Source organism: Alligator sinensis, unplaced genomic scaffold, assembly GCF_000455745.1.
Source record: "Alligator sinensis unplaced genomic scaffold, ASM45574v1 scaffold34_1, whole genome shotgun sequence".
Classification (NCBI taxonomy): Eukaryota; Metazoa; Chordata; order Crocodylia; family Alligatoridae; genus Alligator; species Alligator sinensis.
This window is the reverse complement of record NW_005842151.1, coordinates 211908-237176: the sequence shown is the minus strand read 5'-3', so window position 1 is coordinate 237176 and position 25269 is coordinate 211908. Positions and strand designations below refer to the sequence as shown.

Sequence of the window (25269 nt, the reverse complement as noted above, 5' to 3'; positions counted from 1 at the left end):
CTCTTTCACCTATAACATGTTCTTCTTAGCAATTTAGGTAGCTTGAAATGTATGAGGTTTATGAATACCAGGTTTTCTTTCAGTCACTTAAACAGAATAATGCCCTCCATTAACAATATGAAGATTGTGGTGCTACTCAGGTAGATCAAATATGTTACTGCTGTAACAATGAAGAGTGTAAAAGGACCTGCCTTTATCTTGGACACTGACCTCAGATTGAGGCAAGCTCAAAGAATTAAACTTAGAGATGCAGAAAGAACTTTTATTTTTCCTCAAAATAGGGAAATTCAATTCTGTCTGTTTTTCCAATGAAGAACCGAGTCAGAGGATATGGACAAATATAACTTTTAACCTCTTTTAAAAGGGAGAGGAAGCTGCCGCTCTGGAGCATGCATCAGTTTTTACATGTAACATGTGCATGCCCCTGCTCCTGTAGCAATACAGGTTAGCTAACTTGCTGCAACTTAAACTGTGAATGAAACAAAGTTAAACAGGAGAAAGCACCCAAAACAGTTGCATCAGAACAGTTCCTATTGGTACAATTGTACTAGTGGAAATGGAAAAAAAGGATATGGGAATGGAAAAATGTTCCGCACGTTGCAACTCTACAAAATCCAGGTATCAAACCCCATCCCCAAAAAACACAAAAAACCCGTGGAAAAAAAGCAGCGTGGGGTGCGGTCCAGGAACATGTCCTGAGGCAAACAGATGCTTTGACATCTGGCCAGAGCATCTCCATGGTGCTCCTGCTGCCTCAGCATGCTGGGGCAAATAGGAGCAGGTCAAGGCTGCAGCATGACCCAGACCCAGACCCAGGCGCTGTACTTGGCAAATATGTATGTAGGGGTGTGTGGGGGGGTGCATGGGGGGCTGCCACATGCCTACCCCCACCCACCCCCCTACAGTGCACAGACTCTGGTGCTGGCAGCAGCAGCCAGCCGCTCAGCACAGCACAGCAGCCAGCCGCTCAGCACAGCACAACACTGCCTGACCCAGGGTCTGTACATGACAAACTGCCCTGACCCAAACTGCCCCACTAGTGTACAGATTTAGACAAGACCAGGACTGGTAGGATCCTGCCACCAGCCGCAGCTCTTGTCCAAAGCCATGCAGTATTGGGGCAAGCCAGGCCGGGTTGGGTCCGTTCAGCACATACAGACCTTGGGTGAGGCAGCACTACAACTCCGCAGGTTTGTGCCTGCAGCCAGGCCATGGTCCCAATGGCCCCACTGGCTGCTGCTGGCAGCACTACAGGGGGCAGGTGGCAGGCATGTGGTGTTCCCTTCCAAACAAGACACCCATTCCCCCTATCCCCACACCCCCCACACACCCCCACAGACCCCACCACCCCTTCCCACCCCTCTGCAAACCACCCCCCCACACACATCTCACACCCTGTGTGCCCAGCTGCCAGAAAGGATGGGACTTACTGGCAGGAGCTGTGGCTGCAGGGGCAGCTGTCCCCACATCCTGATTAGCAAAGGAGTCAGAGGAGCTCTGATTTTTGTTTGATAAAAAACCAAGAGCAAACACCAAAGCATATAGATATTTAGAATTTATTTTATTATGATGATAGAGGCACTGGTAGGCTTCCTACTTGTTTTAAAATGGTAAATATATCAATAAAACACTGCTCACCTGATCTCTCTCTCTCTCTTTCTAGTGGTGTTTCATTTTAATCTTGGAAGAATATAGCTTTTTAGGTATTTTAAAGAGTGAATTTGGGATTTATTATCAGATAATTTGCAATTTTTAACCAGGGAACAGCAGGATCTCTGCTACTGAGGCAAGTGGCAGGGCTCAGGCAGAGGAGCCTGCTCAGGGCTGGCACTGGGGACCCAGCTAGAGGGCAAATGAGGTGGATGACCTCCTGGCCATTTGGGGCCAAGAGGACATGCTTTGACCGTTCAAAATGGGCCACCACAATGAGTACATCTTCCAGGCAATAGCTGCCTAGATGGCAGGGTGGGGGCACACATGGCAGCAGTGCTGCACAAAGGCCAACCGTGCAGCCACAGCCCAATGGCAGCTGGCTCTACTGCAGGGCCCATGCCACAGCCCAGACAGCCATGCAGTCCCCACCCAGGTCTGAAAGGCATGCAGACATGGGGCTGCAGGTCCAAGGGGGCAGATGCTGTTGTAGGTGGCAGCAGGTCACAGCCAGGCAGCAGCCCCCACTGCCAGACTGCTGCAGTTGGTAGGGGCTGCAGGGACCACTCTAAGCAGGGCTGCCTGCAGCAGTCCAGCTGGCACAGGGGGCTAGTGTCCCCATATGTCAATTGGTCGGGCCTTAACAGTTCCTAAGAGCAAGTAGTCCTGAGCTGCTTGCCAGGGCAGCTTTTTATACTACTGAGGTGCTGGACCCAGCCTTCGGCTACCCCTGACTGCAGATCTGGTAGGTGCTAGGCAGGATCAGCTTGCCTCAAGCGGCACAACTTGCCCCACACCAAAGTGCATGTTCAAGCACATGTGCCGAGGCACAAATCCCCAGCACAAATTTGTGCTGCTCCTATTTGAGCTGCTGCAAGTGCACATGCCTGCATGTGTGGACACATGCAGGGAGGTTATAAGTGCCTCAACTCGGGGAGAAAGTTTGTGGTAGAGCAAAGTCTTGAATTCATGTCTCCCCAGGCCTAGCCTAGCACTCTCACTCAGTAGGGGCCAACCATTTTGGTAGGTATGCCACAAGGTAAGCCCCATGCCCTTCCTAAGTGCCACTCTAATCCCCTTCTGCTGCTCTGCTTTCTGCTTCCTTCCCTACCTGCTATTGTGTTCCCTACTCCATGACACTTCTGGCACACTTGCCATAGGGCGGCCATCCCTGCTCTAACTAATGGACTATTCTTCCTCTCTAGACCCTGAGAAACAGAGGATTGCTTCCTTCCTCAGAGCTTCTTACAGAAAAAAGCTGACCTTTCTGGACCCTGTCTGGCTAACCTACTGGAAATAAGAAAATAAATTTCATACAGTCATCCAACCAGCTTCATTTTTAAAAGGGCAAAAAAACCAGAGGAACTGCTAACAAGCTACATCAATATATTTTAAAATAAGCGATCTGAAGAGTCATTCTCCTTTTATTTACTATCCATTCTATGAGATCCAAAATTCTCTTCCCTCCCCACACTGTGGTCATTAACATCGCGAACTGCTAAATCAGGATGTGGAATACAATACAATTTTCTCCATCATTTGACATTTAGCAATGTTTGCAAAGTCAATCAATTATTAAAGGTATCCCCAATTTCAGATATTTACAGTGAAGCAGTCTTTTCTTTCAGCTCACTTTTAAAGAGCATAATGTTTAAACAAACAGAACAAAAACAAATAACTCCTGCGTCTCATAGTACAGAAAAATATCATTTCATTATTGTTCAGAACTCAACTTTGGAGCAGAAAACCTATTACTGTTCCAACACTATTCTATTGTTAAAACAATATTTAGACTAAAAATAAAGAAATGCCCGTCAGATTCCTTTCAAACAGTTTTTATTTAACCCTGGAGTAGAATTTACTTTGAACTGTCAGCAGCACATATCAAAAATTTACAATCAGCTGAATCAAACTGCTTTACTGCAGAATAACAGTACCATATTGGTGCCCAGTAGCAAAGCTATAATTAAGGATCTGTCAGCATTTCCATTATAAATACCATTTGCAGGAGGTTTGCAATTCAGTCGTAAACAGTGTTACAAGGCTAGAACTTCACATACAAGGTCTCATCTCAGCTGCAATTTACTCTTTAAAATGACGCTTTTAAATTACAGAAGTGTACAAAAAAAGCCTTCAAAACCAGACGCCTTATTCTGTAATGATACCACCTAGAAACATGATTTGAGGGGAAAAATTGAATCTATTTAGTCCTAATGTACTTTTGGTGTTTTTGATTTTCTATATATACACACACATGGTAACTATTCTAGTATTAGATTTAATATTTACTTGACAGTAAAATACTAATCACTATTCCCATTGAAAAAGCTATTAAGACGCACACGCGCATGCACACACACATTATACACTGATCCTGCAATTACAGGCAATCTGTAAAGAAGAAAAAACATGCCCTTTCTTAGTTTTTCTTTATGTATGAATGTGGCCTGAAATTTTCTGGGGGACCATTAAAAAAAAAAAATCTATGTATTTATGCCATTAAAAATTCAGTCTGTCATTCCTATTTCCCCCTGGTAGACATCATGGAATCCATTATATGGAATCTCCTTCACTGGAAATTTTCAAGAACAGTCTGAACAGGAATCTGGTTAGGATGTTTTAGAAATATTAGATCCTGCATCTGAGGAATGGATTGAATGAGATAACTCTTGAGATTCCTTGCAATCTTATGACTGGGTGGATACCTAGAAAATTTAGGATGCTGCAGATACATAAGAAAGATAAACTGATAACACAGGCAGTTTCTATTCAGACTTCTTTTTTCCATTTGAGTTAAGCAGCTGTTAAAAGAATATTTCTGTCAGAGCTGGAAGTAGAGTTTGGGAGGCTTTTATAATTATAAGGTTCATCCTTGTCTTCACTATCTTAGTTCACCTGTCTGGAGCTTCTAAAGGCTTGTCTAAAATGGTGCTTACCTTGAGAATTAATTGATTGGTAGTTCAGCAAGATTCACTTAGACACTCCTCAAACAATTTCTTAGCTTCCTCTACCTACTCGACAGTCAATTATGTAAGAACTCTACTTCAGACAAGTGTTAAGCCTGAAACTAGCATCTAATCTACACTACAATATTTTACCAGTACAACTCTGAACGAATGTATACACAAAGCTCATCTGTGGCAGCAGTCCCCCACCAGCAGTTACAGCACCTCTTCCAAGTGACAAGTTTCTGTCCCTATCTGGAGGGTGGCATATTGACACTTCGCAAGGTTCACTTCATACTCTGCCAGCACAGTAGCCACAGGGGAACTGCGGAGAGCCTTCACAGTGCATGGATGTCATGTGTACATGTTCCAGCAGCTCAGTGGCAGCAGCTGTTGCTTGCCACCAGATCTTCTGCCAGCAGAACCAGCCAAGGGCAGAGAAGGCCCAAGAGTGCTTTTACCAGTATAGAAATGCCAGCCGAGCACATCTAGATGCTTTGAAGGGAAAGAAACATCTAGCTACAAAGCTTCACTTTACACCTAGGTAGAGAAAAACTAGGCTCCATGAGTGGAACAAGCAAAATGAACACTGGTAAAAGAGTGACTTTTACTTGTATCTGCCTGCACAGTAGTGGCTGTGGCAGGCACAGCTCTGTCAGAGATGAAACTACTTCACACCTCTGACGCTGCTACACCAGCACAATATCAACATAGCTCTAAAAGGAAACCAAAAGCAAGGGACAAGTTGTGTATGCAAGTCTTGATGTTGATATTTCTAAGGTCTTGCCCACACTGTACAAAATTTTGCTACACTGGCAAACCCTTCAAGCAGATTCAGTTTATACCATCAAAAGCGTTTCCCTGGCAGTATATAGTTATACCAGTTTCCTAAATGCAGTAAGTTACACTGACAAAAGGTTATGGACCGTTCAAGCTGCAGCTCCACCAGGACTTCTGCCAGCATATCCATGTCAATAGGGGGTGAGATTCTACACATGACATACAAGACAACTAAGCTAGGAAAAAGCTACTCTCTCCTTCATGTTTAAAATCTCCACAGCTTTCAAGCCTCCTTTATATCTCATTTAAAAAACAAAAACATAGCAATTAAATTTTTTAAAGGAAATATACAAAATGCACCATATTCATAACAGCAAAATTATTAATATGAGCCAATATCAACCTGTAGCTATTCTGCCATACATAAAATTCCACTTGTCGCTATTGGCAAAATGAGTGCAAAGGATCCTTCCCACCTCGCTGAGGTACAGCAATGAGATTCTACCCCTCCTCTAAGTAATATTATATTAGTTAAAAGTTAGCCCTGTGATGAAGCAAACAAAAAAAGCAATACTTGTACGTCATAGATCACAGCCATGTTTATTCACACATTTAATTAGACAAGCAAACAGGTTTTTTAAACACAATATTAAAAAATAATAGGACTTCAATAAATTACTTGCCTTCTTCTAGAAAAGGAGGAAACTGATGTAGCTGTGAGGTCTGGTTCCCATTCATCAGCAGGATCATAAAATATATCATCAGCCTTGCTACTACCATTACTCTAGGAGTGGGGGAGAAAAAAACTCTTTTACTCATGTTATAAGGAAGAATTGAGTAATAATGACATGTGTAAGTTATTAGTAAGGATTCTATTTTTAAAATGCTCCAAAACTCAAGTCATGTCCTTTTCAAATTCCAAGTTGACTACTGAGCTAACTGAGGATACTTGGTTTTGAAACAATAAGCATCTCAATATTTTGTTTATTTCTTAACCCTTTTTTTTTTTTTACCCATTTTTGCTAAACTTTATGCAATGTTGAAGAAATGGGTAAGAAAAAAGCTAAGCTTTATGCAATATAGATATTGGGGAGGGAAAATGAATATATATAAATCTGAAGCATTTCTCACTGAAAAACAGTATAAACCATTTACTTTAGGGGTTTTTGTGACCCATTTGACAACTGTCCGCAGTGCAGGAATAGTCCAAAATTCACTTTCACCTCAGAATGTATACTAATAAATGTGATAAGTAGTAATCCTATAACTTCAATTCATATTTTCTATGTACCAAAGAAATCTCATAAAATTAGCACTGGAAAGCTGAAAAAGAGAAGAACTGTTGAGCCTTTTTACAATCACAGTTTTCTTGAGAAAAGGTGGCATGTGTCTTACTAAACAAGTGCATTGCCCAAGGAAGAACTGAGTAAAAACTAAATACAGGCTTCAGGATTTTCTACACTCTACATAAAAATCACTTATACAGCATTTTCTTGCTTAAAATCTGACAACTTATAGATGCTTCTGCTGTTTCCTAGTACAGGAATCAATAAACAATTTTAGTTCAAGATGGGAAGCTAAACTTTTATGATTAATGAAGATTTTCTTCAAGTGTTACAAACCTCATAGAGTTCTTTCATTGCTGCTAGTTTATACTCAAACTTCTCCAAGCTCCAGAAAGTTGCAATTCCCAGCTTCAGGTTACGAACCTGCACTTGAACAGAAGGCCCAGTGGCACTTTCTTTGTCTGTTCCATCATGTCTAAAATTAAAATGAAATCTTGAACCTTAATGACCAGGATTAAAAGGTTTTTAAAGGATCATTCTTAAGTAAACAGTTTGCCCCACTGTAATAGAAATAGTATTTTTGAAAGAACTGATCTTATTAAACAACACCTGGTGCCAAGGAGTCAATAAAAATAATGTTGGTTCTGGTTTTGTAAAGGAAAAAAAGCCTAAAAGGAAAATATCTTTGTATTATAGTCAGTACCAAGGGGGAAATTCTAAGATGACAAGTACAATCCTGGCTCTTGATAAACCATAGAAGAAATCTGTAATGTTGACTTCTCTGATTGATGTAAAGAGGGTAACATAGCTGTGCCAGCATAACTTCTAGTGTAGATGTAGTTATACTAGCAAAACTAAACTTCTACTGATTATGATTAGTTTCATTCCAGTGGAAATAGTGGTACTATTGCTATACTGGTACAAAGGCTGCTTCACCTAGTCGTATTTATACAAAGAGAACTCTGCCAATCTGGTATACCAGCATAGGTATGCTGACTCCTAGATTGATTTTGTCTTAGATGTAAAATTACCTTTTTACATCTGTATTTGATAATAAATCAGTTTACTCAAAATAGATTACAAGTTTAAAGAGGATAAAATCAGTTATAATTTTAGTTCAAGATAGGAAGTTAATTTAGGGGAAAAGTTTGAGTTAACAGCATTAAGCAATTCCCTGCCTCACCTCCTCCACCCCACAAAAGATCAACTCACTATAGACAAAGTTTTATGGTTTAGTTTTTGAAAAATGCCCTACATTAGACTACATATTAATTGGATAACTCCAATACTCACATACTCACCTGCAAAAAACTGTGTGTGTTCCTAATTTGCTACCAATTGTATTAGCTTCCTGAATCATCACAGAGAGTTTCAAGGAATTCCAGTTTGGCTGAACTAAATACAAAATGCATCATTCACATAATCAAAGATAGCAAAGCAAAATTAAAAAAAAAAACCACTGAAAAAAGGAGACCTCTAAAATAATTTAGTAGACAATATACCCTGGATTTACGATATCCTGATAAAATGAAAAGACAGTTAACACTTTCACAGACTATTTCAAAACTGAGACACCAGTTAAAAGCATGTCAAATATTTATGCTGGACTGATTAGATACGAATACATTTTAATCTTCTCTGTTGGTCTTCAGTCTCCCAAGTGCTACTTTCTGTTATTTCTAGTAAAGTTTATCCTGTGAGATAATGGAAAAATCTCTGATGAAGAGCAGTAGGTACATAAACTTAGTGGTTCACTGAGCCCTACTAAATGTGATCATAACGGTACTCATAGCCCTGCCTCAGGCACATGTCTCAAATCACATCCCAGCTAATAAAGATCTTGCAATTTCAGTACTAATGGGACTAATATTCAGTACTAATGTTGGAAAACAATAATCTACTAGGATCCAAAAATCACCAAAAATGTAGCAACCAAGGAGATGGGCAGACAAGGTTCCTTGGGTGAATTTGATATCTTTTATTAGACCAACCCAAATAGTTGGAGAATAGTTATTAAGCAAGCTTTTGGGTTCAAAAACCCTTCGTCAGGCTAACGAAGCTTCAGCAGTTGGTGTGTGCTCTTCACTGCTGAAGCTTCCTTAGCCTGACGAAGGGTTTTTGAACCCAAAAGCTTGCTTAATAACTATTCTCCAACTATTTGGGTTGGTCTAATAAAAGATATCAAATTCACCCAAGGAACCTTGTCTGCCTACGTCCTTAGATCAACACGGCTACAACCTACACCCCTGCAGCCAAGGAGAGGTACTACACTGGTCTCACAACAATATGTAAATAACTCTTTCTGCCAGGAGGTATGTCATCTTCATCTGGCTGCTGGAAGACAAGACATATGCCCCACAACAGGATTGGATGATGAGGTGAAAGTACATTACTCCCCAAACATACTTGTTTTACTTTTATCCCCATTTCCACGATTATGCTGGAGAGTTTGTATTTCTTTGGAAAGTTTCTGCTTTTCAGCCTCCAAAGCTTCAAGAATCTTGGCATGGTGAATAGTATGATCTTCTAGAGCCTGAAAACGGAGCAGATCCATCCATTTTAACTTATTTTTAAAGTAAGCAGAGGATTAAATTCCCCTCCCCATTTTGGTTTGTTTGGTTGGCTGGTGTTTAGGTGTTCTGTGATCAATTTCATTCTGGTCTGATCTTTCTACTGCATATAGTAATGAAACCTTTCCTGTATAAGTTCCAACAATTTTTTACTGCATACACTGAAGTATCTCGTATTTAAACTGGTGACACAGACACCACTTGAAAAGCAGAGAAGGAGCAACTGTTTGGGAGCCTGCATTAGCTGTTACAATCAAACTGTTGCCTACGTGATCCTGTAGCAATATAAGTTGACTAAATTGTTCTAACTTTGACCCCAGATGAAACGGGGTAAAAGTTGCAGTGGTTCTGCTATATTTTTTTCATTACAGAATCATGCAGACATAACAGGTAGACTGTAACAGGTGATGTTGGTATTCTTTGAAATGTCTATAATTGTTGACTCTATTCACAGCCCAAGATAGCCGAAATGAAGAAAACATTCCCTCTTTCAATTAAGATGTTTAAATGGCTGTTTTTCATTGCACACGTTTAAAAATTAAAAACTTGCACTGCCTTCCTGGAAAATAATGAAGGTGTAACAAATACAAAAATTTAACCTAGAACGCGATGCAAAGGTGTTACGTTCTAATTATTCTATTTAGTAAGAATTCTTTACTTAGTCTCCTTTCACGCTTAACTTGTGAAACAATGTTGAAAGTAACCTTGCTCACTGAGATCTTTTTCTAAGCATGTAACATGAAAAAGTGCACCTGTCCTTGCACTTATGCAGGAAACTACCACTTCTGGTGAGTTTAACATTTCCTAAGTTAAGGACATTAACAAAGTGGTCATCACTACATAGAAAAGTGATTCTCCACCTTAAGTGCTGCAGCAGATGGGGTGGCCCCAAGATCTTTTTAAGGGTGTTGCAGGATGCCATTCAGTGTTTGCACTGTTAGGTGTGCAAATGTGATTCACAAAATAAACCCAAAGATTTTAAACAAGAATTCATAGTGTTAAAAACATTCTAACCTGCTGTGGTCTGAGTTCTTTACAAAAAAAACAAAAACTGTTCTATTATTTTTCCATAATCAAACAATAAATGAAAACTAAAAGCTGGCATTTTCCCAGGGGTGCCTTACATCTAAAAAGCTTGAGAACCATTGACATAGACTACAGATGACTTTATTACTGCTCATCTCCTAAATAGCAGCTGATTTAATAAGAGAACAGTTCCAGAGACTAAATAGGATATCAGTCTTCATAAGATCATTTGAAAAAAATATTTTTAAAAGAAGCAACAAAGTTATACAATTATTTAATGGTTTATTTAAAACCTGATTGATTGGGCAAAACGCATTTTAAAGATGACCTGTTTCGTGGCTAATGTTTCCATTTCCAGGCGCTTCTTGTTGAAACACATTTCTAACTCAAGATGATGTTTTGCTTTTTCCAGCTCCTGTATTCTGCTTGCAGCCTTCTGGTTATTCATTTCTTGTATTTGTTTCCTATGAGATTCATCTCTCTAGAAAAAACAAAAAGACAGAATGAAGGGTTCCTGGTAAACCTAAATTCCAACCTACCTAAATGCTAAATACATTTTAGCAGCTATTTCTTTTTCAATAGGTGGAGAGATAAGGCCACTAAAGATCATTCACAGTAATCCAGTCCTAACAACGAAGGGGAAAAGGGGTGGCTACAGCCTAGTCAAAAGCCTTGTATACTATAGAATTGTTAGCATGGTGATATAGCTGTGATGGTCCAAAAATTATGAGGGGCAAGGATTTTTTTGGCAGTATCTTTTATTGGACTATCTGTATAGTCAAGATAGTTAGACAAGCTTTCAGACGTTGCTTTCGAAAGTTTGTCTAACTTAAACCCCAACAATGCAGTTCGTCCAGTAAAAGATATCACCCAAAAAATCCTTGCCATATATCCTATAACACCCCCCCATTATGTTTATTACTTTGCCAGCCTACATTATCTATTGAAGCCAGAGTGTACAATGCTGTATAATACAGGGGTAATCGACTGCCAATCCTTGGGCTAGATGCAGCCTGCAGAGCCATGCCATTCAGCCTGCAGGAGTCCCCACAGATCTGAACATTTAGTGGTAGGGGAGCAATAGCAACAATTGTTGTTCCACTGCTGCCAAACTTCCAAACCTGTGGGAAGCCCTGCTAGATCAATGTGCGGAAGTGGCCCAGGGCCTGATCCATGCACATGGGGACCAGCTGGAGACAGCCTGGGGCTATAGGTGGTAGCACAGGCCTCCCATCTTGTGGTGGGTCAAGTAGAAGTGGCACAGGACCCAATCCTATCACACACTGCCTGATTCAGCCTGTGGAGGGATCCTGTACTACTCATCCAGCCCCCTGCACCAAAAGGAAGTACCACTAGGAAAATAGGATGCAATATATTCTTGCCTCAAGAAGCATGCAAATTAGCAATCCTGTAAGAACAATAAAAAAAATGAACGAGTACAGTATAGATTAAATGCTTTATGAAATGGAGATGAGTTTTTCTAAATGGTTTATCTACTCATACAACATTTGAGATAAAGAAAGATGCAAATAAAAATGGTTTGATTATTTCTGATTCACCCCCTATGCAAATGGAAGTATATTAAGTTATTTGGAAGAAAGAACTCTTATTCTAGAGTAATATTGTCCACATGCATAGCATACAGAGAGAATCTTATTTTGCAATTACTCCTTTTGTACATAAGGGACAGAGCCTGGTATTCATGAAGTGAGAGGCTACTCAAGCAGGACACCATAGAAAATTACGTGCTATATCTTTTCATTTGATTATGCAATAGCAGCTTACCAGTTCTGCTTCCAGTGATTTTATCTTGCTTTCATAAACTTTTTTTTGAGATAAGAGTTCTTGCTGAGCCATTTCTTTTGCAACTTGGATACCTTGAATCATTTCTTCCTTAGCTTTCAGTCGTGCCTCCTCAATTTCTGATTCAAGCCTAGAAGGGTCAAGGAATTTAAAAATGTAAATATTAACTTTTAACCTGCCTTTTACAGCTCTCTCAGAGAGATTATATTATTCCTTCTGTTAAGAATGTATTGCATATCCAAAACCCTTTGATCTTAATAGTGAATTTCCTGTTTATTTTAAAAGTATTGGTGTTCTGCGGAGATTCAATTTCTTAAGGCAAAACATACATGTGATGAAAAATAGGGTAATCATATCATATTTTAGTCTCAACTGATACATTTTAATCACATTTTACTCCAAGATTTGTTTTATTAAGAATCTTTCACAATTAATATCCACATGAGAGACCCACAAATCAACACTAGACTGGAAGAACTCAACATGTAGTCAAGGAAGACTGCAGAAATCAAGCATGTAGTCAAGGAAGACTGCAGAAATCAAACATGCCATGAAGGAGCTAGTGGAAGGGATATCACACCTGTGAGCCAGTAAAACACCTTATCACCAGCGATCCAGGTTTTCTGTTTGCTGTGAAAAAACATGGATCTTCTCCTTTAAACGCAGGGGACTGAGTTCTAGCATGCTTGGGGCTGGGGGGAAGGAAGGGGAGTGAAGTGGGATGCAGGGGGTAAGGGGTGCCACCTGCATGTGTGCAGGCAGCCAGGCAGGGTGTTGGAGAACAGCTCCCATAGCTCCCTCCAGGTAAGACTATGGTGGTGGGCAGAAGGGAGCACAGGCGACAAAGCGGAAGGGGAGGTGCCCCCATGCAGGGCTGCAGCCTAGTCAGACTAAGCTCCAGGCAAGTGGTCTCCCTGGCCCAGCAGGTGGGACCCAGTGCAGGAGGGAGTGCTACACTGCCATGGCTGCCAAGGTGAGGTGCCCCCTGCCCACTTGGCAGCAGTGGGGGCACAACTCCATGCCATTGTGCCTCACCTTGGAGGCCATGCCCCCCTTCCCCACACACCCACTCACCCCATTCCCTACAGATTCACCCCCTTCCTCACACACTGGGAGGCTGGGGCCTGGGGCAGCAGGTCAAGAGTAAGGAACACCAGCAGGGCCAGTGGGCTCTGGGTCAGGAGTAAGGGGCAACAGCATGGGGCACCAGGCACAGCACCAGCATATCAGGGCTGCTCAGTACCACAAAGCAGCAGGGGGGACAAGTTCAGCTGGACCCACATCCTGGTGAGTGAAAGGGGCAGGGGGAGCTCTGATTTTCCATGATAAAAACAAAAACAAATGCCAAAACATATAGGTATTTAGAATTTATTTTATTATAATGATTGAAGCACTGGTAGGCTTCCAAATTGCTTAAAAATTGTAAATATATCAATAAAACATTGTATGCAACTGATGCAGATAGATAGATAGATAGATAGATAGATAGATAGATAGATAGATAACCACACTAAATCATATGCAACAAGTTGCACTGATATACCCTTGTGGTAGAGTGGCTAAGATCAAATATAGCATTTTTGGCACCAAGGACAGGGTGTCAAGGTTGACTCTGGCCACCACAGTGCTGACCTAGTATTACAGTACCTCTTGACCCAGTGCCAGTTTGGAGGTGGCCGAATGGATGGGGCTCCTCTTTAACAGCATCAGATGTGCCTCCCTGCACATCAACTGCAGGAAGAACTCAGTTCTGTATTCCAGCCTTATCATCCAGGGCAAGCAGACACACCCTGGGCAGACATCTACCTGGGAACACCCACCAAACACTGGGCAAAGCAGACACAAGAGACCACCCGTAGAATCGTGCAGAACGTGCACAAGCTGAACTTGTCCCTACTGGCCCCCTGGCAGAAGACAGATGCAGTGAACACTTTCTACATCCCCCACATCACGTTCATCCTGAGGGAATTGGTGGTCCCCAAGACCCACCCCCCTCAAGAAGGTGGATCCCGAGATCCGACAGCTGCTTAAGAAGTGGCTGCACCTCCCACTGTGGGCCAGCAACAAAATCCTGCATGTCCCATTGGTAGGGAGGCACCAATGTGCCACATGGGAAACCTCTACGATACCACAATGGTCACCCACACCTTCCGCCTCCTGATCTGCCTGCCCTGAAGGAGAAACCCCCAAGAAGATTGCAAGGCAGTCCACCAGACATGACCTAGCCACCTTCCTGAGTGGCTTGCTGGAGGGCAAGTTCAGTGGAAACAGCAAGGTCTCTGCCTTCTTGTGAAGCCAAGCCCACAATGCCACGCGCAACCTTGGGAAGCACATTGACTAAGCCTAGACCTGGAACGAGGAATGCCAAAAGCTGGAAGTATTGCTGCTCTTGACCTCCAACACCAACTGCGTCATGACCCCACCACATTAAGACCTTCCTGGAACAGTTCTTGAAGGACACCATCCGAGCCAGGTATGCCAGCGACCTAAGGGCAAAGCCTAGCCAGGGCAAGGGCTTTGAACTCACCTCAAAGTGGGATGCTAGCAACCACTTCATACCCAATGGGAGCTTCACCTGGTTTGTAGACTGGCACTTCATCCACCATACCCGCCTCAACTGCTTGTCATTCAGCGGTGCTGCCTAGTACAGGAACCACAACAAGAGGTGCCGACACTGCAACTATGAGGCAGAGACCCTCCCCCATATACTGTGTGCCTGCAAGCCCCGTGCCAGAGTATGGCAGCTACACCACAATGCCATCCAGGACCAGCTGACCAAGGCCATCCCGGTCTCAGCAGGGACTATGTTCATCAACCACACCATCCCAGACTATAAGACCAGGTGTGCCCAGCCACTGTTGTAAAAAATGAGGACAGCAAGTGCATTTACGATGGTAGATGTCACCATTCTGTTCAAGAACTGGTGGCAAGCTTTCGTCAAGGTCCATGAGCAGAAGCAAGAAAAATACCAGTCACTGGCGGACACCCCAAGGAGCCAGGGATACAATACGACAGTCAAGGCACTGATCATCACAGCTCTCAGAGTATGGGACCCCAGCAATGAGTGTGTCCTGCATGCCTGCTGCATATCCCACCGGTACTCCAAGCCTCATGGTGTCCAACACCATCCACTGGTACAGGGACATCTACGTGAAGCACATCACGGGACAGTGCCACTATGTGGACCCCACCACATATGTGACAACCAGAAGCAACGTGGTGAAGACTGCTTGACCGCCCCCTGCCACTCCACTTAAACTCTAAGGATTTTGTCCATCCTGGACTCTTCCCAACCCCCACAACTGTATCCCACATCATATTATCTGTAACCAAATGTGTGCTTTTTGTAAACCACCTCCAAACCTGAATAATGCATCATTGTGCAGGTTCTCTGATATATTCCTGACTCTATAAGCATTGTGTTTCCCCCCACCCTTTTCTCCCTTCCTACTCGTCTCAGTTGGCTGCATGTTTTGATACATAATTTAGTTACATTCCCACCCCTACCCCTGCTATATAGCCCCTCGCCCCTCATATTACTTTCTGCCTTGACCTTTTTTAACTTGAACTTTAACATTTGTGGTACCAAGGGGAGGGTGTCAAGGTTGGCTTTGGCCCTCATGGTGCTGGCCTGGAATTGCAGTACCTCCACGCCTGGTGCCAGTTCCCGGAGAACACCCACTCATTTTTTTTGATACACACAAATAAAATAAAATAAAATAAAATGGCTTTCATCACTATATTTGCCCAATATTAGCCATGCGTTTTATAGGCATGCTCACTGTTGACTGTATTTAATCAGCTTCATGGATGGTTTCCATTACAGAGTTCATGCTGCTTTGGCAGCACTTTCATGATAGACAATGTATTTAATGAGGTTTCCCTTAGGGCTGTGCGAAATTTCGGCAGCCATTTCATTTCGGAGGTGTTTTGTGATATTTCAGCACCTGAAACACCAAATCCGAATCAAAATGAAAGAAACATCTCTGAAATGAAACAAGGCATCCAAAATGTTTCGGAAATGTTTCAGAAAATGTCAGCGTTTTGGAGCCGGGCTTGCAGCGAAACAGCTGTACGCTGCTGCCCTGCCATGCAACTGGGCTCCAGAGGGAGCAGAGATCCGTGCCAGGGGTTTCCTCACGGCCACTGCTCCAGCAATGCGGGGCTGCACGGGGTGGGCAGCAGCGGCAAGGAGACCCCAGCGTGGATCTCTGCTCTCTGTGGAGTCAGGTCGCATGGTAGGGCAGTGTTAGTCCCTGCAACATGACCTGGCTTTGCAAGGAGCAGAGATCTGGGGCTGCACAGGGTGGGCAGCGGCAGCGAGGAGACTCCAGCGCAGATCTCTGCTCCCTGCAGAGCCGAGTCACACAGCACAGATCAGCAGGTTTGCTCGCCGTTCTGCACTGCTTCCCTGCTCCACGACCCAGCGTGACAGGGATCAGAGATCCATACAGGGGTCTCCTTGCCTGCAGAGAGGGCAGCAGTCCTCCCCCTCTCCTAAATGAGCCACCCGCAGTCCCATCCTACTCCCTGCTGGGGTCCTGCAGCCCCCTGCCCCAAGCCCTGCATGGCTAGGTAGGGCAGCGTGACGCTTGCAGCCCATTCGAAACAAATTCAGAAGAGATTTGGCAGAGCCAAATCTCTGAAACAGATTCGGCCAAAATGAAACAGGACAGTGATCCGAAACACCAAAACGAACCACTGTCCTCTGCTGCTCCAGCAATGCGGGGCTGCACGGGGTGGGCAGCAGCGGCAAGGAGACCCCAGCGTGGATCTCTGCTCTCTGTGGAGTCAGGTCGCATGGTAGGGCAGTGTTAGTCCCTGCAACATGACCTGGCTTTGCAAGGAGCAGAGATCTGGGGCTGCACAGGGTGGGCAGCGGCAGCGAGGAGACTCCAGCGCAGATCTCTGCTCCCTGCAGAGCCGAGTCACACAGCACAGATCAGCAGGTTTGCTCGCCGTTCTGCACTGCTTCCCTGCTCCACGACCCAGCGTGACAGGGATCAGAGATCCATACAGGGGTCTCCTTGCCTGCAGAGAGGGCAGCAGTCCTCCCCCTCTCCTAAATGAGCCACCCGCAGTCCCATCCTACTCCCTGCTGGGGTCCTGCAGCCCCCTGCCCCAAGCCCTGCATGGCTAGGTAGGGCAGCGTGACGCTTGCAGCCCATTCGAAACAAATTCAGAAGAGATTTGGCAGAGCCAAATCTCTGAAACAGATTCGGCCAAAATGAAACAGGACAGTGATCCGAAACACCAAAACGAACCACTGTCCTCTGAAATGGCTGAATCCAAAACTGAATCAAAACATAGACATTTCGCACAGCCCTAGTTTTCTTGTATGCAATTGTAAGATAAGGGGCTTTTTTACGTTGATTAGAGAAAAAATAATTTTACTTTATATTCAAGTAAATACAGTATTAAAAATAATCTTCATTCAGCTTTATCCATGTTTTTGATGCATTTTTTGAAGGGGGAAAGCCCTATATCTATGAAAGATTCTGGATACCCAGTCTACATTCCACAAAGCCACCCTACAAAACACGGTATGCAGAAAGCCCACAGATCATCACACAAGTCCACAAAACCAGCAACGACCCTAGACACACCAAGGAAGCAAAGTCCTGCACTTAGGATGGAACAATTCCATGCACAAATACAGGCTGGGGACTGACTGGCTAAGCAGCAGCTCTGCAGAAAAGGACCTAGAAGTTACAATGGACTATAAGCTGAATATGAGCCAACAGCGTGCCCTTGTTATGAAGAAGACTAGCGGTATACTGGGCTGCAATAGTAGGCGCGCTGCCAGCAGATCGAGGGAAGTGATCCTTCCCTTCTATTTGGCACTGGTGAGGCCACATCTGGAGTACCATGTCCAGTTGTGGCACCACCCCCCCCCCCCCCTAGAGAAAGGATGTGGGCAGACTGGAGAGTCTAGCAGAGGGCAAGGAAAATGGTTAGGGGGCTGGGATACATGATTTATGAGGTTGGGAGAACTGGGTTTATTTAATCTGGAGAAGAGAAGACTGAGGGGGGATTTAATAGCAGCCTTCAATTACTTGAAGGGTGGTTCCAAAGAGGATGGAGCAAAACTGGTCTCACTGGTGGTAGATGACAGAACAAGGAGCAACGGTTTCAAGCTGCAGCAAGGGAAGTTTAGGTTAGATATTAGGAAACACTTTCTCACTCAGAGGGTAGTAAAACACTGGAACAGGTTAGGTTACCCAGACAGGTTGTAGAATCTCCATCTTGGGAGGTTTTTAAAACCTGGCTAGACAAAGCCTTGGCTGGGATGATATAGCTGAGGATGGTCCTGCTTTGAGCAGGGGGTTAGATTGGATGAACTGCTATGATCCCTTCCAACCCAAACTTTCTATGATAAACTCTCATCTACTGTCAGGCCCTCAAATACCACTGCATCTTCTCCGAGAACATTTGTGACAACCCACTTCACCAACATGAAAAGCGCCTTTAACTAGCAAGGACACTGCAGCAGATCAATAGATTCCATCTATGAATGTGCCATGCAAATAGCCTGCAATGGCTTACTTCAATACTGGAAGATTACCTTCACTCATACTCCTCTGGTTGTTACATACCATCCTAGACTGGAATCTGTTAGAAGGACCATCAAACAAGTTATGGTCTATAATTGAAAAAGTTCAAACTTGAGGGAAGTATTGACTTCAAGCAACCGGCAAACCTGGCCCAACTCATCAGCTAAAGCAAAATCCCCTCCAATCACAAGACTCCAGATGGGACACAACCCTGCCTCAACAATAAATGAACCTATCAACACATCTCCAGTGCCACAAGTGAAGACCCCTCTCAACAAAACCATCAGAATCCATGCACATCACGCAATGTAGTGCATCTCATTCACATGCCTCCATGCAAACTGTGTGAGTGAAACTAGACAGGAATTACACACCAGAATGAACTTTTACTGAAAAGATAATAGACGGATACAGGAACATAGATAGAGCTATATTTTTCACAGAACAACCATTTCTTCTCTGACCCAACAATCTTCAAGCTGAAAAAGAATTTACAAAACATCTCCAGAAGATAGGCCTGGGAAGAGTGATTTGTTATTCTATTAAGACCAAATTTTACCTGTCTAGCATAGGCAATGCCTTTGTGGCTCACTACAGCCTTACAGATACTGCCAATCATTTCCTTGAACTGCTCAGGTAATTGCCCCCAACCTCTTCTAGAAAGATCTGCTTTGCCACTAACCTGTTGCACCTGTCTATACCTCTTCGTTACTAGCTCAAAGCCCTCCTCCATCTCTCCAAGCAGACTGTTTGTATTTGCATGGAGTCCTTTTATTTATTTTAAATTTAGCTTAGCCTGTGTCTGCTTCTCCTTCAGACATGGGGAAGGGCACTTGATGCCCAAAGGTTCATCTAACAGCTCTCCCAACTATACCATTAATCCAGTAAAAAAATAGCACATAAAAGCCTTGCCTCTCAGCATTTTCTGGACCAATTACAGCTGAAACAACACTCCGGATTCTTTATAAACAGAATAATTTAATTATTTGTCACAAAGGAAGAAGCTATGCAGGAAAACTTAAGCCTAAGTGCTATTCAAAAAGTGTGATATATTTCCAAAATAAAAATAATACATTAGAATCCCATTTTAAAAATCCAAACAATCCACAATTAGAGACTACAAAACAACGTTTGCAGTAAGAAAACAAAATAAATTGCAATATTCTTTATGTGCAAGCATACATTTACATTTATTCAAGTTAGATTTAGGACTTTAATGTCATGCTGCTTACTAGGGGAACACGAAGCGGGCCCTGTGTGATTCGGATTCGGTCTGAATCAGGGACAGTGATTCAATTTGTTGATTCAGATCACTGTCCCTGATTTGATTTGGCCGAATCCGAATATGAAGATTCGATGCTGATTTGGAGAGTCAGCAATTCAGACATAGACAGAGCTTTAAGAGTTTTTTCTACGTGCCTTGAGGTAGCAGGTGTGGTTCTTGAGTGCTGCAATGCTGGGGTGCATGGAGCATCCCACAGGAGTGCAGGGGGGCCCTCCACATGCTCGGCGGCAAAGCCACAGTGGTTCAGAAGCACTTACAGGGAGCATGCTGGGTGGCGCCCCCCCCACGCCTCCCTGGCTTGGTGATCGGCCACAGGGGACCCCGGGAACCCCCCCAGGAGGCACCAGTCACCAACCCAGGGGAGCGCAGGGGGCCCCCCCAGCGCACTCCCTGGCAGACCCGGAAGTAGACCAGAATTGCTTCTGCTCCACTTCTGGGTCTGCTGTGGAGCGCACTGGGGAACCCCCCATTCTTCTGTGGGACACTCCATGCGCCCCAGCATCACAGCATTCATCAGTCACTGCTACCTAAAGGTATGTAGAAAAAACATTAAAGACATCTCTATGCCTCAATCTTTCCGAATCAATTCAGAGGGTTCCGATTCAATTCAGAAAGATTAAAGGGTCCTCTGATTTGATTCAGATTCAGAGGTTCGGCCACCGAATTGGGCCGAATCGAATCAGGGACCGAAGCTTCACACAGGCCTAATGCTTACTTCTCCTAAAAATGGAGTGCATTTCTTTTACATATTGGATGTTTATATCCTTACATTCCATATTTCACAAAAAAACAGCTTGCTGCCATAGCAGAAATAATCACAAAAAAAGGCTGAAAGGGTCTCCTAAAGGTCTGCTAGTTCAGCTGAAGGCAGAATCATCTCCATCTCAACCACCAACATAAATATTTATCTAACCTGCACTTAAGAACTTTCTATCTGTGCCAGGTGGTAAAGTACTGGAACAGATCATCTAGGCAGGGTGTCATTGGAAGTTTTTATTACTAAATCTAAATCTCCCTGGGTGCAATTTAAGCCCATTACTTCTTTTCCTGTTCTCTGTAATGCTCAGAAGACAACTGATCACTATCCTCTTCATAAGAAGACTTTTTTGTATTTGAAAGCTGGATCAAATCACCCTTCCATATTCTTTTTTTGTGTTAATATGTCATGTTTCTAGATATCTAATTACTTTTGCTGCTTTCTTCTTCTTTCCCATTTTTCCCCCTCCTGGGTATGATATGAAATTTAATACTCACACTTGGACACAATGCTCCAGGTGAGGCCTCATTTGAACCAAATAATGTGAAGAAGAATCACTTCCAGCTGCTGGCATACAAACACTCCTATTAATATAAACTAGGATGCTCTTTTATGCATCTTATTTTCAGACTGGGAGAACCAATACTTACTGTGACCTTTGTGCAACCAGAAGTTCATTTTTTGCAAATTCAAAATCTTTTGGACCATCACTTGAAAGAGTCGTTCCACAAGATAGCCTTTTTACTTTCTGAACTTCTACAGGATGATTAAACCTAAAATAATGGTCTCCACCAAGGATTACACGATCACCCTGAAAAAATACAAAAAATCTGTAGTTCTCTAATTTTACAATAAATATACAGTACAACAAACGTGGGAAACATTAAGAGATCTAATACTCTTGTCAAATTTAACCATTTCAGAGCGTTCTCAAAATCTACAGTCAAAGCTTTTAAACCAGTGCTGGGTGTTTATTAATATGCAATATGTAAACAGAGTTAATCTTTTGACAGTCAACTTACATGGTGCAGAATTGTTCGGTCCAAAATTTGTTTCCCATTAACATACGTCTTTGCTTCTCCCAGGGGGGTAATACTCACGTTACTGTGAACATTTTTGATAATGCTGAAAACAAAAAACATTTGTGACATCAACAGGCATTGTGAATTTAAAATAAAGTTTATAGACTAGAGCACATTATAGACAGACAGACATGCAACTTATGGCACTCTCTCTACCCTGAGTCATTCATTTCTCTGCCACATGCTCAGTGCAGCATCTAGCTGGCAGCTGCCACAGCCCTTCCGGCTCTGTGACAAGGGCAGATCTTTCACACCACTGCTGCAGCCTGAACTTACACTCCCCCCACAAAATTCAAGCTAGCCATTACCAATAGCAACAAAAATCAGAAATAACTGGCAGCAATATTAAGTGGAGACTGTATTAGGAGGGAAGTTTGAGAGCAGCCCTTGGCACAGACCCAGGAGGGCTGGGGTGCTGCAGATGGGATCAGCATCGCCATTTTTAAAAGGTTGTCTAAATTATCAGGGGTGACAAACTTGTAGCATGACTGCCACAAGTGGCCTGGGGCACCATACAGCAGATCAGCAAGGTAGTAGAGAGTACAGTGGCAGATAGGGAAGGAAGCAGAAAGCAAAGTAGTAGATCAGGCAGAGAAGAAGCAGCATAACACAGAGCAGCAGGCCAGGCAGGGAGCAGAGGACTGGGAGCAGAAGGCAGGAACAGAGAGATCAGGCAGAGGAAGAGGATTGGAATGGCACTCAGGGAATGCAGGGTTAATTTGTGGCATGCTTGCCAAAAAGCTTGGTTTCACTGTTTTAGACTGCTTTTTCCCCCCAGAAAAACTGATAGTCTTCACACTAATCATTCATTGCACCACATTCCTCAAGTATATTGTTTTATGACTAACAGCCTTCATTTTAAATCAGAAGTAACTTTAAGTATGAAGAGATCTGCTACTAAAAAAATCAGAGCAATTTTCTGCCATCTGAACTGATGAAACACATTACCTTTTATATATTATTTTTCACTAGTACATTTAGATTTTCTTGTTATATAACTGGTTCTAGACAGATATTCACATGGTAAAACAGTTCTTCTACAACCTGGCCAGCTCACAGATAAAAGTTATTTAATTCAGAAATTTTAGCTATGATGAATAATACAGAGGGGAAAATATTGAAACATGATGAAAAGAAAAACTACAATGGCATCTAAATTTTAGAAGACTACATTTTCTATTCACATTTTAGAAAGTTTATATATACACTTTTCCTAAATCAAAACTGAAACTTTAAAGATGAAAGCTCCTGCTACCTTGTATAGTGGTCTCCTTAGTCAAAAGCCTCTCTACCAAGGGGCAAGGGCAGAGGGGAGCAGATGGAGGTGAAAGTGGGCGTTCGATTCCTATTTATGGATAATTAACATGCATGTTCACCAAAACATTTTTGCCCACAAAAATCCTTAGTGAGGACTAGCACTGTATTTCTCAACTTACAGACTCCTCTGTATATAAAATATCACAAAACATTCAGTAACTTGCATATCTTCTGCGTGTTTAATTGTATTTTATTGTTTCTCAACAGGAATGAATCCATTAAAATGTTTTTGGTTTGGTATGGAGCAGTGATCCATAAGCAAAATACTATTCTTCTGTCAGCTAGAATCAGCATTGTGCTTCAAAGAAAAAGTGAACAATGACAAAACATGAAGACTTAGCACTCATTGCCTTTTCTACATCTTTCACTATTTAAATGGTCTAATCCTGACATTACAATTAATATTTTTTGCTTATTTTTAAAGTGTTACTTTTCATTCCTGTATAAAACTGATAATAAAATTTATTTTCATTTGAGATATTCATGTATTTATATTTTGCATTTCCTATTTTATATTATGAAACAGCTCTCTGTAATATTAGTCATTCAAAAACATTATCACCTCACACAAAGGAAACTGACTTCCTTTTTAGCTGAGATTGAGAACAGCAACATAATGCAGATGACTGGGACACTGAAAAATTCTGTGATCATTCCAAAAAAATGCAGGGAGTATTTTAATATTTTATAAAACTAAACAAAGTACTGATCAACTACCCTAATAAGTTCCTCACTTTAAGCACTTGGATAGTCTTTAACTCAATGCAACTCTATACAAGATTGAAGTTAGGCACATATTTAAAAAAACAAAATATTTAAATGACTTCTTTCAATCCCTTGATTAAAGTCAAGTTGCATCAGAATTGTGTGACCTTCCCATTCAAAGTGAGAAGTTACAATACATAGCACCATACAAAAACATTTCTTTCAAAACTTTCTTTCCTAAGCAGACAGTTTAGCTAGGCTAATCCTAAAGACACAAACAAGATTACTATCCTGACAAAGATCAGACATACTTGAAGTAATTAACTTTTTTTGGGGGGGGGGGGGGGGGGAAGGAAGAGCGAGAGAGAAAAAGACAGTATCACATACCAGTGATCATCAGCAATCAGCACTCCAGAAAGCTGAATATCATGAGCTGAATTTGGTTTGTACTTTCCAACTGTAGTTTCTCCTTCTTTTATCATGTATAAGAGCAACTCAGAGAGCTGGGGATCCTCATTGAGATTGACAAGGTTTGGCAAATGATTGTCCATCTTGAATGTAATTCCTGCTTTCTACGCAATGGATTCAGAAAAAAAAATATTTGAGATTTGTTTATGTGTAACGATATGTATTTAAGGAGTAAAGTGTGCATGCCCTACACATGTTATTTTAGAACACTAACCTGAAGAGGATAACTAATATTGACTAATCCCTGCAACAGTTGTGTAGAAGAGGGAAATTGATTCTTGGGACAAACCCAATTCTTCACACTAAGGTGTTTATTAGTATAAAACTTGTCCTATATAACCATCATTTGTATAAAAAGGGTACCTGTAATTCTTTTGTTTCTTTAAATTTTCTTTTTTCTGCTTGTTCAAGTTTTTCTTTCCAGTCCCTTAGCATAACACGAACACATACAAACACAAAAAAAATTTTTATTAAATATAATTTTTATTTTTTCTAGAGTAGGAGAACTACTTTGCTATTTCTGCTAGTTGCCATTTCAAAGACATTCACTACCACACCTTTGCATCTCTGCCATATCCTTGTCTTGCTGGTGTAGTTTTCCCCTTAAAGATGTTATTTCCTGCAGATAACGTCTGTATTTTTCAGGGTCAGTCTTCTGAGCATTTTTCTGAGCTGCTCTCAGTTTTTCAATTTCTGCTTTCAGTTCTAATTAAGAGCAAAATTCATCCATTACACAAAATACTGGATGCTAGATTAACCAATGTTTAATTAAAAACAACAACAACAACACCGTATCCCATTTTATCAGAGCTCTAAGGATTTTATCCTAACATGGAGTGTTCCTTGGGATTTTGTCTATAGAAAACATCCCATTCACTCCTTGATTTGGGGAAGATTGGGAGTGTGGGTGGGAGGGGTGGGGGGAGAAGAGAGAGCAAGAACAGTTTTGAGGTTTATTAATTTATTTTTAAGAGAAATACATTGGTGTTTTATTACACTGTACACCTGAAATTCAAGGCACCAAAACAGTTTGCAACTGGT

The 25269-nt window shown here is 42.2% G+C and overlaps 1 protein-coding gene across 1 annotated transcript in view; it reads right to left on the bottom strand.

Annotated features, from left to right (window-relative positions):
- The window catches only part of KIF14 (kinesin family member 14), a 70008-nt gene that overhangs the window by 13111 nt on the left and 31628 nt on the right, over positions 1 to 25269 (bottom strand). Inside the window, exons 12-22 of the mRNA XM_014520762.2 lie at positions 24786 to 24933; positions 24592 to 24655; positions 24148 to 24332; positions 21679 to 21781; positions 21307 to 21467; positions 12043 to 12190; positions 10586 to 10738; positions 9068 to 9194; positions 7963 to 8056; positions 6998 to 7136; positions 6059 to 6159 (exon numbers count right to left, since the gene is read on the bottom strand). Coding sequence (XP_014376248.1) covers positions 6059 to 6159; positions 6998 to 7136; positions 7963 to 8056; positions 9068 to 9194; positions 10586 to 10738; positions 12043 to 12190; positions 21307 to 21467; positions 21679 to 21781; positions 24148 to 24332; positions 24592 to 24655; positions 24786 to 24933 — 1423 coding nt within the window. The remainder of the gene's footprint in view (positions 1 to 6058; positions 6160 to 6997; positions 7137 to 7962; positions 8057 to 9067; positions 9195 to 10585; positions 10739 to 12042; positions 12191 to 21306; positions 21468 to 21678; positions 21782 to 24147; positions 24333 to 24591; positions 24656 to 24785; positions 24934 to 25269) is intronic.